Source organism: Electrophorus electricus, chromosome 8 (genome assembly GCF_041902795.1).
Source record: "Electrophorus electricus isolate QZ-2024a chromosome 8, ASM4190279v1, whole genome shotgun sequence".
Classification (NCBI taxonomy): domain Eukaryota; kingdom Metazoa; phylum Chordata; class Actinopteri; order Gymnotiformes; family Gymnotidae; genus Electrophorus; species Electrophorus electricus.
This window is the reverse complement of record NC_137504.1, coordinates 16,037,501-16,053,627: the sequence shown is the minus strand read 5'-3', so window position 1 is coordinate 16,053,627 and position 16,127 is coordinate 16,037,501. Positions and strand designations below refer to the sequence as shown.

Here is a 16,127-nt window from a genome sequence, read left to right as displayed (position 1 = left end):
AGTTAGGGTTAGGCTTAGAGTTAGGGTTAGGTTTCGGATACGGTTTGGATTACAGTTAGGGTTAAGGTTAGGGTTTAGGGTTAGAGTTATGTTAGGGCTTAGGTTTAGGTTTAGGGTTTAGTGTTGAGGTTAGGGTTAGGGATAGGGTTAGGGTTATGTTTAGGGTTTAGTGTTAAGGTTAGGGTTAGGCATAGGGTTATGGTTAGGGTTAGGGTTAGGCTTAAGGTTACGGTCAGCGTTTAGGTTTAGGGTTACGGTTATGGTTACAGTTACTATTAGCTTAGAGTTATGGTTACACTTACTGTTAGATGAAGGTTAGGGTTATGGTTAGAAGGAAGGTTAGGGGTAGGGAGTTAGGTTACAGTTAGGTTTACAGTTAGGGTTCGAGGAAATTCGAGGGAAAACTTTATACATTCACACGCTTGTATCAGGGGTATTGTGATCTCCCACTATTTATAATAATGCCCTCAGAGACTAGCACCACTCCAGTTATCGGAAGGCAGTGTGCTATTGCAGTATGTTGACGATTTACTTCTGGCTGCACCCACTCAAGAACAGTGTGAAACAGATTCATGCACTTGGCTGAGGCTGGCCATCGAGCCAGTAGGTTGAAGTTACAATTTGTACAGCCAGTAATAAAATTCTTGGCTCACATGATTTCTGGAGAAGGGAAGGCATTGGCCACTGACTGTTCATCAGCCATCGCTCGCATTCCAAGGTCCACCACCAAACACTAGATGCTTTCATTTCTAGGAACGTGCTCATACTGCCGCACCTTAGATCCTAATTACGCACAATTGGAAGCCCCATTGAGAACCATAGTCCCAACAGGGGGATCTCAAACCAAGGTGGAATGGACCCCAGAGGCAGAGAAAGCGTTCGTGGGGTTAAAACAGTCCCTACAAACCACACCCACCTTAGGTATACCAAATCCAGACAAGCCATTCACCCAGACAGGTGAAGAACGAAATGGGTGTATGACTTTAGTTCTCCTACAGAAGCATGGAGACAGAAATAGGCCAATTGTTTACTATTCCTGCAAACTAGACCTGGTGGCCGCAGGCCTGCCACCATGCCTAAGGGCAGTAGCGGTGGCTGAAAAGGCCTTGGCTGTGTCACGATACATTGTGGGGTACACCCCACTAACCCTACTGGTTCCACATGCTGTACATGCACTTCTTAACAACCACAAGACATCACACCTCACTGCGCAGCAATGGCTAAAATATCAAACTGCGTTGCTAGAAATGCCTAATGTAACAGTTCAGCGATGTACAATGCTGAACCCAGCATCCCTCCTGCCTACGCCGGAGGATGGGGAGTCACATGATTGTTCTCCTAGGGTTGACCTCCAGGACGAGCCCCTCAAGAATCCTGATTTAGTGCTGTGGGTAGATGGGAGTGCATCCAGAGACCCAGAGACAGGGAAGCTGCAGGCCAGGTATGCAGTAGTCATTGCACATAGTACTGTTAAGGGAGAACAACTCCCCTCACATAATTCTGCCCAGGCAGCTGAACTAATCGGGTTAACAGAGGCCTATAAAATTGCTAAAGATAAAACCATCACCATTTATACAGACAGTCACTACGCCTTTGATGTAGTGCATGATTTTGGCATGATTTGGAAACAGCAAAAATTCCTCACTAGTTCAGGGCCACATATCCAGCACCGTCACCTTGTTGTGGCCGTGCTAGATGCAATCACCTTACCAACAGCTATAGCTGTGTGTAAGTGCACAGCTCATACTAAAAGGCACAGACAAAGCGTCAAAAGGGAATCACCGTGCTGACTTTGCAGCAAAAAGTGCCGCCAGGCTTCCAGTGACACCACAAGGCGTGTCAGTTCCCATTACTCCCACTCTCAAAATATCCCAAATGCAGCAAAGTGCCTCAGCAGAAGAAAAGACCACCTGGAAAAGGGCTGGATGCACTCTCAGTGATAACATATGGCATGGACCCAATGGCATACCTTACCTACCATGCTACATGTTTCCTTATATGGCTACCATTGCTCACGGGCATATGCACATGAGCAAAGGGGTGATGACAGAACAAATATTGAAACATTAGTATACAAAGGGATTTACAACTTACTCTAAAAAATGTTGTAGTCGCTGTATTATATGTGCACAGAACAATGTAGGATGAGGACAGTCAGTGGCTCAGGTGGCACACCCTCCACCCCAAGAAACATTCCAACACCTACAAATGGACTTCATAGAATTAACACCGAGCAAAGGGAAAAAATGCTTCCTTCATATTGTGTGTATGTTTTCTAAATGGATGGAAGTGTTTCCTACAGGGAAGCAGGACGCTGAGGTGGTGGAAAAAGCTTTGTTGACCGAAATTATTCCCAGGTGGGGAATTCCCAACAGAATCTCCAGTGATAACCGTACCCTATTCATGAATTAGGCATTAGACATGATAAGAAAATACTATGCAATAGACATGCACCAGCATTTCGCCTACCACCCCGCTAGTGGTGGAGCAGTGGAAAGGGAAAATGGCACACTCAAATCCAAATTGGCAAAAACATGTCAGGAGACAGGCCTAGCATGAACTAAGGCCCTCCCACTGGTGCTCATGAGCATGAGGATGGTGCCAAAGGCAAAACACGGTCTTAGCCCGTATGAGATTCTGTTCGGACGCCCACCAAATGCAGGATTCAGAGGAATGGGAGCAGTTAACCAGCTGGAAGCAGCCATATCTGATGTCATGCATTCTTATTGTGCTAGACTGCATAAATCTCTTTCTCAGATCCAGCTCCAAGTGAAGGCAAATCTTCCTGCAGAAGCAGACGGACCACTCCATGACCTGAAGCCCGGGGACTGGGTGGTGATTAGCGACCTTAGAAGAAGCCGGTGGAACAAACCAGTTTGGGACCAGCACAGGTTCTTCTGACCACTCACACCGCTGTTAAGGTTCAAGGAAGGGAAACGTGGATGCACGCATCACATTGTAAGAGAGCTCCTGATCCAGAGAGGTAACAAGGTGACTGAACTAAGGGGGGAGTAGGGAGGAAAAGGCAGTGTGCCACCCTCTCATCCCTAAGGTATCAAGACCGATCGACCCTCACCTCCCTTGACAGGTTGCTGATCCTTCTGTTATTGGCCCTGATGAGCCCAGAAACTAGTGGCTCCTCCAGTCAGATTCCTTAGTCCATCAGAGACAGTTCAAAACAAACACTCAAGTAGGACAAAACGAGAAGCGACCATGCTTCACTGGTGGCGTGGATATCATCTATGGGACCCCTGGATGACCCCATGGGCAACAATAGGTTGGGCCCTACTGCCTGGCAGCAGCATCACTGCTACCTTGCAAAAAATAAGCGGGCTGGCATGGCAGACACAATGTTTAGAAAATGAAACTGAAGTGGCTTTAGGAACAATAGACAGGGAGTTGTCTACTGTTCGCACTGCTGTCCTTCAACACAAGCTTATTCTCGACACAATTTAGCAAAGGAAGGGGGAGTATGCAAAGTGTTGGGGACTGACTGTTGTTTTTACATTCCAGATGGTCATCATAACTTAACCGATTTAATTACGGCCATGAGAGATGGTATACCTCCCCCTCCAGAAGTAGAATCTTGGTTATCTCAACTTCAGCAGCAGTGGGGCCCATGGGGCCAGCTGTTACTCAGAGTTTTCATCCCTGTTATCTGTGTGGTATTATTGCTTTTGTGTGTTGCTCCGTGTGAGGTGTCCTGTTGTTCCAGGGTTATAGCCCAACTACTGCTCTGCAACTGTTGTCATTTCCCTATAATAACGGGAAGGTAGATGACCTGGAGCTGCAGAATGACTTCGACCCCAATGAGGAACCAGATTTAAACCCTCTTCCCGACTGGATGATGGATCCTGATGTTTAGAAATGCATTCATTAACTTTATTATTACGCATGTTACCTGTTTGAGGACTAGCTTCAAATAAGTTGAATAAACTTATTTGCAAAAACATGTTAGGTAGTGATAATGTGTGATCACAGGGGGGAAATGTGAGGGAAAATGCTTAATGCTTGCTTAAAAGAGAAAGTAAGAAATATATAACCTTTGCCATTGTCTTGAGCAGTCTGCAAGAAAGGTGAATAGAGAAGTGATGGAGTATGACAGTGATCGCTTAGCTGTTGCTGGGCAGGGCTGCAGTAGCAGGGAGTAACAACTTGTTTTTAGCAGGAAAGAATGTTCAAGGATGGTTGAGATGCCTGGCACCAGGAGTCACAACATTAGCACATGAGAGAACAATGGGGAATGGTGGGGGTATATGAACTCATGTGAGAGAGAAGCTTGAGGCTTCTCTCCCTCGACGCATAAGGGACAGATCCAATAAAGCTCACTCATCTGCACATCTGGCTCGAGTCCTATTGATTTTTCCTCCACAATGATAAGGGAAGTGTTAAAGAAGGAGTTTTAAACCGTTTGCAATGTACACATTGCAAGTAATATCAACTCTGTTCTTTCACTTCACACCACTTTGAAACAGCATTTCCAAGCATTGTAATAGACTTATACAATGTTTCAGTAAAAAACATACTGTTTTTAACCAAAATGTAAAGCAAGATAAGAACACTTTGTAACATGTATCTGAAGTGAACAAAGTTTAGCCCTAACCCAAACACCTTTGGAACAACTTTTCAAGGCATTTTAATCGCTTTAAACAATACTTCAATACATTGTTTAGCACAATCAGAAAATGCTTTCTAAGATATATTTCTAGTGAAAACAGTTTGTGCAAATGAAAAGATGCTGTTGTAACATGTTTGCATTGTGCACATTGCAAGGAATTACAAGTCTGTTCATTCACTTCTGTATCCTATGAAACAACGTTTCCTAGCACTCTAACTACCTTAAACACTATTTCCATTCAAGACATTGCATGTAATTTCCACTCAGTTCTTTCACTTCGGCAAAGTATGAAACATTTCCAAGCATTCTATTCACCATAAAAATTGTTTCAGTGCAACAAGACTAAGTTTGATCCCAAAGTGTTAGGGTTATGGTTACTGATTGGTTAGGGTTAGGGTTATGGTTAGGTTACAGTTAGGGTTAGGTTTAATGATAGGTTTAGAGTTATGGTTACGGTTACAGTTAGGGTACGGTTAGGGTTAGGGTTAAGGTTAGGATTATGGTTAGGTTTTATAGTTACTGTTAGGTTAAGTTTAGGGTTAGAGTTATGGATACGGTTAGGTTACGATGGGATTCAGATAGGGTTATGGTTATGTTTAGGATTAGGGTTAGGGTTAAGGGTTAGGGTTAGAGTTATGGTTAGGGTTACGCTTACAGTTAGGTTATGGTTAGGCTTACCATTAGGGTTAAGATTTGGGTTAGAGTTAGGGTTAGGTATGGGTTAGGTATGGGTTAGGGTTGGGTTAGTTAGGTTTAGGGTTAGGGTTAGAGTTACGGTTATGGTTAGGACACGGTTAGGGTTACACTTAGGGTTAGTGATAATGTTAGGGTTAGTGATAAGGTTAGGTTAGCATTAAGTTAGGGATAGGTTTAGGTTTAGCTTTAGGATTAGGGTTAGAGTTACAGTTATGCTTACAGTTAGGTAAGGGTTAGGTTAGAGTTAGGGTTAGGGTTATGGTTAGGGTTAGAGTTACGGTTATGGTTAGGACACGGTTAGGGTTACAGTTAGGGTTAGGGTTAGTGACAATGTTAGGTTAGAGTTAGGTTTAGGGTTAGGGCTGCGGTTAGGGTTAGTGTTAAGGTTAGGGTTATGGTTAGGGGTAGGGTTAGGTTAGGGTTAACTCCACACAAACCTCTTCCTTTCCATGATGTCCAAAAGTATTGGCGATCAAATCATTCTTATGGTTGTACAAGTTTCGCCAAACAGCGTCAAAACCATTGCGCTAGGCTATCTGCTAGCAACACTGAAGCACTGACAGTAAACAGTGCGTAGGCCTTTAACCCCCTTATGCACCAATGCCCCCTAGTTTCGGGCCGAAACTAGCATACTCAAATAAATTATTGATAACATTGAATATTCTTAAAGTATAGTACATTTATCAACCTAACATTTCTTAGGACTAATACAAGTACCTGATTACTGATTTACAGCCGTCTACATGCATCTGCTTGCCAGAAATCCCACGCTAACGACAGTGTTTTTTCGGTTAAATTTCCACAACAACGTGCCTGCCCTTTTAAATGGCCTTTTAAAGCATTCTTCCGGTATAAGGTAACTTCAGATTTTGTCACAGAAAATTCTATTACCATCAAAACAACTGCGTTACATGTTTAAATGGTATATAGAGTGTTAGTAAAGTTCTTTAATTGCGTGTTCACTGCTTTGCATAAAAACACACGTTCTGTTCCTTCGTAAGCAAACCCAAAATATGCAGGCTTTGGTTAACTCTAAATGCACGTTACTGACGCAAAGGTGTTCCTGAATAAAGCATTAGCCCTCCCCCCACTTTTCTATTTGATATTGATTTCTATTGGCCATTGCTGGGCCAGTGTCTTGCAGTGACAGCAATTCTCACCTATGTGTGAAGGGGGAAGGGGGGGGGGGTTGCCTAGCATTTACTTCCCAGGTGTTTCCAGGGCAAGCGGCGTGATTGGCAGCTCTTTCATCAAATAGAGGACGCTTAGACGAAAACGTAGACCCCCTCGCTTGACTTATTTAATGTTTAAAAACAGCATGTTTGCACAGAAATCGTGTGTAAGTCTATTACAATGCTTGGAAACCCTATTTTGTAGTGGGCAGAGTTGCAATTATGTGCAATGTGTACTTTGCAAATGTGTTAAAACTGCTTTTTTTCCCAATTTTACATAAAGTTCTCACTTAGAATACATGTTACAAAGTGTTTGCTTATATTGCATTACGTTTTAGTTAAAAACAGTATGTTCTTCAATGAAACAGTGTATAAGTCTATTACAATGCTTGGAAACGCTGTTTCAAAGTGGTGAGAAGTAAAAGAACAGAGTTGATATTACTTGCAATATGTACATTGCAAATGTTTTAAAACGCCTTGTTTACACTTCCTTAAGCTTTTTACACTTCATACATGTGACAAATTGTTTCTTATTATGCATTACATTTTGTTTAAGAACAGTATGTTTTCCACTGAAATAGTGTATAAGTCTAATACAATGCTTGAAAACACTATTTCGTGGTGAGAAGTGAAACAACAGAGCTGATATTACTTACAATGTGTACATTCCAAATGTTTTAAAACACCTTGTTTACGCGTCCTTAAAGTTTTGTCAATTGATATACCTGTCACAAAGTGATTTCTTTTCATGCATTACATTTTTGATAAAACAGTATGTTTTCCACTGAAAGAGTCCATAAGTCTATTACAATGCTTGGAATTGCTGTTTTGCAGTGGGCAGAAATGAAAACAGAGTTACAATTACTTGCAATTTGCTCATTACAAACATGTCAAAACAGCTTTTGTTCACTCGCATAAATTGTTTTCACTTGAAATACATGTTATAAATTGTTTTCTTATCTTGCATTACTTTTTGGTTAAGAACAGTATGTTTTGCACTGAAACAGTGTATAAGTCGATTATAATTCTTGGAAATGCTGTTTCGTAGTGAGCAGAAGTGAAAGAACAGAGTTGCAATTACTTGCAATGTGTACACTGCAAATGTTTTACAACCGCTCATTTTCAATTGAGCACAAAGTTTTCACTTGAAGAACATGTCACAAAGTGTTTTCTTATCATGCATTACATTTTGGTTAAAAACAGTATGTCTTACACGGAAATAGTGTATAAGTCGATTACAATGCTTGGAAATACTATTCACTATGGTGAAAAGTGAAAGAACAGAGTTGCAATCACTTGCAATGTGCACACTGCAAACATGTCAAAACAGCTTGTTTTCACTTGCAAAATGTTTATCATACATTTTGATTAAAAAGTTTGCTTACACTGAAACTATGTAAAAGCCATTTATTCTGTTGGAAATGTTTCGTACTGGGCGGAAGTGAAAAAGTTGCAATTACTTGCAATGTGTAAACTACAAAAGATTTACAACAGCTCATTTTCAATTGAGTACAAAGTTTTCCCTTGAAATACATTTTACGAAGTGTTTTCATATGATAACTTACCTTTTGGCTAAAAGCAGTATGTCTTGCACTGAAACAGTGCATAAGTCTATTACAATGCTTGGAAAAGCTGTTTTGTAGTGGGTGGATGTGAAAGGACAGATTTGCAATTACTTGCAATTTGCACATTGCAAACATGTTAAAAAAGCTTGTTTTCACTTGCATTAACTATTTTTCCTTTAAATAGATGGTACAAAGTGTTTTTTAATGGCAAGAGCACATACGTCAAAGAATAAGAACAATTCTAGTGAGTAACCATAAAGTATGGGTGGACGTTATGGACGGTGCCAAGGAAAAGAAAAGAATAAACCAGCTTCCCTGCCTACCACATACCTTTCTTGATCAACAATGCAACTAAGTGGCACCTGCCCCTAATCTATGACATCTGTATATTGAAGTCACCCGTAACCTGACAGATAGTGGAAACATAACAGCAATCTTGTAAGTAAACTAAGCAGTATCGTTCATATACTGTCACAAGATGCCTTAAGTAATAACTGTCAAGTATGCACCAAATCAGCAATGCATACTTTTACAAAATGCCCTAAATAATAACTCAAATCAGTGCTACACACTTTCGCAGGAGATCCGCCTTTAAAGCAGCAGACCCGCCTCCGTCTCAGCCCACCAGGCTTCTTATTGGTTTACCTGTAACAGGGAATACAAAACACATACAAAACCAATACAAAACACAAACGTGCACACCTGGCACATAACAATGTCTAACAGTGTTTTAGGCACTTAGAATGCTTGGAATTATGTTTCAGAGCATGTAGATGCAAAAGAACAGATTTGCAACTAACTGTATTGTTCACAATGCAACCATGACAAAACTTGGGAACACTGATTTGACATGCTTTTTAGAACATGTTCTCTGTCATTCTCTACATGTTGGTTGCAAACATGTTTCCTTTAACTGAAGTAGTGTTTTAGAGGCCTTGAATCCTTAGAAAAGCTGTTTCATAGCATGTAGAAGCAAAAGAAAAAAGTTGCAGCTGACTTTATTGTTCACAATACAACAATGACAGAACAGCTTATTTTTACTTGGCTGTTTTGACATAAAATATACTTTAGTGTCTTATTCTGTACATATCGGTTGAAAATTAGCAAATAACAGAGTTGCAACTAATTGAATTGTACTCATTTCAAACACTTTAAAATAGCTTGCTTTCACTTGTAAACAATGATTTTACCTGAAACTCAAAAAGAGCATAGTTGCAACTAACTGTATTGTATGCATTGTAAACATGATGAAACAGCTTGTTCTCACTTGAAAACACTTTTCACTTGAATCTCGACTTAGAAAGTGTACTCTAATCATTTTGTACGTGTTGGCTGAAAACACTATATTGTGCAATGACCCAATATTTCAGGTGGCAGAATGTCTCAGAAATGCTGTTTCAGGGCATGTAGAAGCAAAAGAACAGAGTTGCAAGTAACTGATTTGTGCAACGTGCAAACGTGATGAAAAAGCTTGTTTTCAATTGGCCACTTGAAGCTCATCTTGGTTGAAATTGATATATTTTGCAATGCAACAGTGTTTTAGGTGTGTAGAATGCTGTTCCAGAGCCTGCAGAAGGAAGAGAACAGAGTTGCAACTAACTTTATTGTAAAAATGTGATGAAACAGCTTGTTTTCACTTAGAAGCACTGTTTTTACTTGAGACATGTCTTAGAAAGTGTTCTCTTTTCATGTTCGTTTAAAACACCGTCGTGCAGTGAGTGTTTTAGGTGCTTAGAATGATTGGAAAAGCTTTTTTAGTGCAAGTAGAATCAAAAGAACAGAATTGCAACTAACTATTGAACAAATTGCAAATGCTTTAACATTTGTTAACAACTTTGTTCTCACTTGTAAAAACATTTTTACTTAAACATGTCTTAGAAACTGTTCTATCATTCTGTACATGTGGGTTAAAAACATGATGTTGTGCACTGCAATAGTGTTTAAGGCACTTAGAAAGCTCGGAATAGCTGTTGCAGTGTGTAGATGCAAAAGAAGAGTTGCAACACCTGTATTGTACACATTGCAAATGCGTTAAAATCAAAAGAAGAGAGAGAAACCAGCCCCTTCCTGTGATGTCAGGTATGTTATCTGGCTAGCCACTTTTGCACCAGTACAGGGTGTAGTATTTTTTTTTTAGCACCAATAAGAGGAACTTGTGTTTAGAAATAGGAAAATATGTTCAGTTTACGTGTAGCCTTCGCCACTGAATGTAGTATGGCTTTGTTTATGGCTAATAGATTGACAAACTGCAGGCTTTGAGTAATTCAAGGTCTAGAAGTAAGACAAGTTAGGACATGGTATTGCCTGTCCTTTCTATAATGCTAGTGGTTGTTTCATTCATGGTTTTACAATGGAGAAGGGCCTCCAAGAGGTATAATTACATTTATCCAAAAATTTACTCTTGCATGTCTAGATCCAAACTACTGCCACCGGGACATGATACCAAATCTCTATGGCATAAATTTCATGCCACCTTTGAACAAATGACACTTGCGATCTTATTTTAAGTTTAGGTGCCCTTGAAAGCTAATTTTCATCACCTGTTTTTCACCATCCTACCCAAATGAACTGAAAATGGGGGACAATCAAGTCACTTTATGCATAAGACAATGTACCCATTTTGTTTCAAATAGATTTTGATAGGTTCCCTTTGTAGATCAATGAAAAAAGAAATTAAAATCAACCTTGCATTTAACAAATTATGTAAGAATAAGCTCATGGTCATTTTTTTTTTTTAAATACAGAACTATGATTTAATCTTTTAAGAAATGTTGATACAAAATGTATGATGTACAAAACTGTTGATCTTAAATGTTGTAATTAAAAATAAAATTCAAAAGGGCCTTGATTAATTTGAGTAGCCTTGAGTAATATTCAGTCTGCTTCTCGAATTGTTTACTCACATGGATTTTTCATTCATTCATTAAAAAAGGTCATATAAATTTCATTTGAGCATTTCATTCATTACTACTTCAAAACAGTACTTTAACAACAGCTATGCATGGACTTATTCTGATAAAGGTTCTGCATGTCTTCAAAGTGTCGATTTTGAAATAAACTAGTCTTTCTAACACGTCACACATTTTCTGATGGATTTATAACACCCTACCTATAAATATGCCAAAAAAGTGCATAATGACATTAAAAAAGGCTTTTGTGGGGTAATCAACATAAGTATAGAACAAGCTTAAATTATTCTTTAAAACACAAACCCATTTTCAAAATTCCTCCTTCATACATGACATAAGCTCATCACTAGATCTTACAAAAGGCCCGAACACTTTATTTGTTCTCATAATTACATGTGAATATAATCATACTAAAGTCAACAATTCCAAGTATAATAGTGTAGATTTATCAATATACAGGTTAGAGCATGATTTAAAGATCACAATGTTTTTGTGATGTGATAAAGAAATTTCCACATCCTATTAAAAACCATATACTTGTATAGTGTCTGTATTGTAACAAAGTTTTACAATAAAAAAATAAGTTCCCATACAAGGTAAATACAGAATGTAATTAACTTGAGATTCCCATTTAAAAAAATCAGAGTGAGGGAAAATTTTACAAGGAAATTATAGAAAGGAGTAATTCACTTAGCACTTGGTCAATAAATGGAAAGACAATAACTTAGAAACCACTGGCTCACCTACCGATATAGGTGTAATAAAGCCAACAGATTTGTTTGACATATGAGAAGAATGCCAAACAGACCCTCAATCCCTCTGCAACAAATACAACTTTATTCAACTCAGATGATTGAAATATGATTTATTTGCTGGGATCCAACTTTAGTCCCCCAAAATACCAACACTCCTGCACAAAGGCATTAGCATAATGCTAAATATCAGTACTTCATTACTAGCAATCATTACTGTTCTTTTTCAGCAATGTCAGTTCATATTAATGTGACAATCTCTCTCAACTTTTCTGCAGACTGCAAATTTTATAGAATTTCTCTTAGATGGTTGCAGGAAGGAGTAAAGTAGTATTATCTATGAGAAAATTCATTGCATAACTTGTTTGAGATAAGCTGGTTATGGGAAATCAAAAGAGAAGGCATTGAGAACAAACACAGTTTAGTGTGTTTCTATAGATGAGGGAGGCTCTGGGGATGACAATTGCTTAGCTCTTCTGAGTGATCCATCATCTATAATCTTCCACTCAGTGGCTTTACTTGGAGACTTGCTGTTGCACATGCAGCAGAAATTCATAATAAGACAGGGCAGACTCTGTCCGGTCTTCAATCATGTTCTGCATAAAAATGGACTTGAGGGGGCTTTCCTCTCTGTATTATAAATGACAAGTTAAAATTGAAATTAGTTGATTATACCCTCATTTCATTTCATATTTATTCACTTATGAACTTTGCAAATGATCTATACAAGACAAGAATGCCTACCCGATAACATGCAAAACAGAATAAAAAGGCCGTTGCTCTCTCAGCCAACCAATGAAAGCTCGTGTTCTTCCAGACTCAGCTGTATCTAACTCTGGCAGATGATTCTGTGAAATACAAAGCAGAGCACTGTTCTGCCAACTTCAGAGATTCCTCTGGGAATTTTAAACAAAATGTAACATTCTGAACTTTTGATGGGTTCACATTCCATTAATTAAAAACATGCAATAATGGCTAACCATGTTCAGGGGAACATCTGCATAGCTCTGGACTCCAAGCACTTGTCTCAGGAAAACTGGGTTACAATTTCTTCCAACCCAGAAATAAAACTCCTAAAAAGTCAAAGACAACAGAAGATCATTCTTGGCAGTAAACTTTTGTAACCATAGCAGTTTGACACCAATTGTTTATATGGAATCTTACATTTCTAAATTTTGCCCCTTTAAGATCAGTAAGAATTCACATTGCAGTGGTAGGTTCTTCCCTACTATACAGAATTCTAAATAATGGAAAATAATTGTAATAAGGTCTTGGCTGGGATTAGTGAAAACCCATCATTAGACAATGTTTAAAATAACTCTTCCAAGCTGGCTTTACTAACAGTAAATAGACTGAAGCCAGGAACTACTGGACTATATTGGGAGAATTTGCAGTGCTGAATGGCCCATGAAGTCTTTGTAAAACAGTAGTTTATTATTACTTGCACTTTATTTGAACATTTTTTTTAAAAAGCTGCTATACACAACAGATAGAAGTGGTGGTGGAATACTACTAAGTACTGACAGACACTGAAGGAAGGGGGAGATCCCGCCTCTTTAAGAAGACTCAAGAAGGGAGGGAGCTCTCCTCTTTAAAAGGAACCACAAGGAAAAAAGATTTGGGCCTCTTTGGAGAGAAATGAAGGAAAATATAATCTAAACCTGGTAGAACCCTGTATACCAGTCCCTAAAAGTTGCACTTATATACGTGCAAATGCATATGAATATCTGTAATAAAGTGATGTCATTTTGTAATCCCAATACATCAACAAGCAAATTTAACAGTGATTACTAAACATAACATAACATGATTTCATTAATTATTCACTGCAATAGTTACTGACATTTGTTTGTATTTCTAATAGTAATGGATATAGTGGAAACTGATAAGTTTGCAATTACATTACTTGAGAAATTGGTGAGTAAAAGTGTTATTATAATTAGGTGGCCCAACATTATAATGCTAACATATGTTAATTATAAAGTTTGATGGAAAAACAGAAGAGTAATAACATTCGTGGTTGGATGGATAGACACAACATGGACTCGGTGATTACAGCTGGGTACTATAGAATACTGGGTGGGTCATTCATTTTGGGAGTGTTTTGGAATGAACATTTAAAAATGTATTTATTTATTTTAAATGAAGAAATGTGTGCACTATTCAGCACTGACTGAGCCTGTATCCATGAGGAAAACCCCCTCCCTGATGAGCTTCTCCACAGACAGCTGCAGCACTCTGGGCTGAGAAATGATGTGATCGTCGATGTTCTGTGGCCCCTGTGGAGAAAGGACAATAAAAAACAAAAAGGAGCAAATCAACTAAGAAATAATGATGAGCAATGATGTTCCAATATTGTTGAAGACAACTGCAACAATAACAATCTAAGATCAATCCACACACACAGACAGCATTAAAACAACCTAATAAAGAATTAAAAAAAAGTTATACACATGCTACTGAAAGCAAGTCTCAACAAATACAATATTTACACAAAGGCTCCTGTCCAGTCCACCTATTTACTCTGCTGGAAGCTTCCAAAAATCCTGAGCCAGACCCCCCCTGATCTGGCTTGATGCCCTCAAGGACTGGACTGAGAGTTAACATGCTACAGCAAAACTAAACATTCTCTCACCTCATTAATCAAGGTGTCCAGGCGATACAAGGAAGGATGCACCAAGTACATGAGGTAAGCCAATGGCTGACACTTCAGCTGACACATGGCAAACACACGGTCATCCAGCCGGGTGCTGGTCCCTGTCCGGAATGCTTTCTGCCAAGAAAAACTTGAGTCTTAGCAATTTAGTAATCCAGTCTCTTTTTGCTTCACAATGAAGGATCTGGCAGGCCTGAAGATGCATGCTTATTATGGGTAGCAGAACCTGTTTAATTATCATTTAAAAAATGAACTAAAACATCACAAATATCATGGTCATTTACTGTAAGTGATATGAGTAAAACCAAATCTATAAAAGCACACAATCTTTGACTTAAAAATATATATATATTTTTTTATTTAAAAAAACAAAAAAAAAAGACGCACAAAACACCTATACACTAAGACAAATTTCACAGCACACACTATCTGGTATATAATAAAAATGTGGGCAGTGACAATTGGCCTTTGACCACTGGACTGAGCCTTATATGGAATATATCTGAAAACACTGGAAGGGAGAACCTGTTTAAGCAGGCCTAGGATGTACAGAGGCAAGAGCCGCAGGCAGGCAGGGGCAAGCAGACCAGGCTGTTGGATGGCCAGCACTGAGGTACGGTAGGATGTCAGAGAATCAATAACAGCATTGGTCATGGCATCACGGGCATCAGTCAGGCTAGCTGTCACTGAGCGATCCACAGCTGCAGAGGGAAATGCATACATACATTTACTACATACATGATGATATATGATAATAGCGTGGGACTCCACATTTCCGCATGGCCCAACTGAAGAGAAGTTTTTTGTATCTTGCTCCGAGTTCCGTCAAAGATAAAGCAGAGGCAAAAAGGGCAAAACCTAATAATAATAATAAAAAAAACGTAAATAAAAACTTTTATAAATACATGCATATCACATGCATCAATCTAAAATACTCAAGGAAGGTCGTTATAGGCTTGTCCACTATGCTGATTTAATCATCCACACATGAACTTTTAGAATTATCCAGTGAGAATGTGTCCCATTTTGTTAGTCTACAAGCTAAAGTTTGCCAGAGCTTCACTTTTTCAATTTTTAAATGGTACAATACATATTTCCATTTCAATTGAACTTCTCTTCTGCTAGTTTTGTAGACGCAATTCAGTATTACTCTAATCACTTTAAGTAGTTTACTAAAATGACATGAAAAAGATGCTGTAACATTGCTCATCTGTTGTGACCATAACTGCTTGAAGAAAATTATGAACCTTTTACAAAATAAAAATTGTGATTCTATCATGTTTAAATCTAAACTAAATGTAAGAGAGGACAGCTCAATGAAGTGACATGCAAAACCAATAACAGTCATGCTGTCACAAAAATTATAACGAGATTTCCATCATTGGGATAAAAACCTTTAATTTTTGCAGGGTTATGTTATTGTTTTTGTTTATATATTAGGCTAAATGTAATTTGACTATTTCAAGGCAGTTGAAAATGGCAGTTACTGTGTGTCAGTCCATTTGTGTTGAGCTGACTGGTATTAATAGCTTCCAAATGAAGTTTTATTTGTTTAAAATGACTTGTAATGACTGAATAAGGTAAAGAACAATGGATGTTAGGCTCTACAGAAACCAACCTTATTTATGACAAGGTAATGATACTAAAATTTTAGTTTGAGCTGTTCTGCATGTTTAAGTTTTTTCTTCAAGTTATTTTTTAAAAATGTACATGACTAGGGGAAAAACCTCAAAAGCCTAGTAATTTAGAAGTTTTGTTC

The 16,127-nt window shown here is 38.6% G+C and overlaps 1 protein-coding gene across 5 annotated transcripts in view; it reads right to left on the bottom strand.

The window, feature by feature from the left end:
* Positions 1–11,313: 11,313 nt before the first annotated feature.
* LOC113570368 (protein transport protein Sec24A) overlaps positions 11,314–16,127 on the bottom strand; it is a 54,997-nt gene continuing 50,183 nt past the window's right edge. For all 5 annotated transcript variants that reach the window (XM_035526961.2, XM_035526962.2, XM_035526960.2 and 2 more), the window contains 6 exons: positions 14,894–15,069; positions 14,348–14,485; positions 13,887–13,991; positions 12,693–12,785; positions 12,457–12,560; positions 11,314–12,342 (listed from right to left, as the gene is read on the bottom strand). In XM_035526961.2, coding sequence (XP_035382854.2) covers positions 12,228–12,342; positions 12,457–12,560; positions 12,693–12,785; positions 13,887–13,991; positions 14,348–14,485; positions 14,894–15,069 — 731 coding nt within the window. In that variant the 3' untranslated portion in view covers positions 11,314–12,227. The remainder of the gene's footprint in view (positions 12,343–12,456; positions 12,561–12,692; positions 12,786–13,886; positions 13,992–14,347; positions 14,486–14,893; positions 15,070–16,127) is intronic.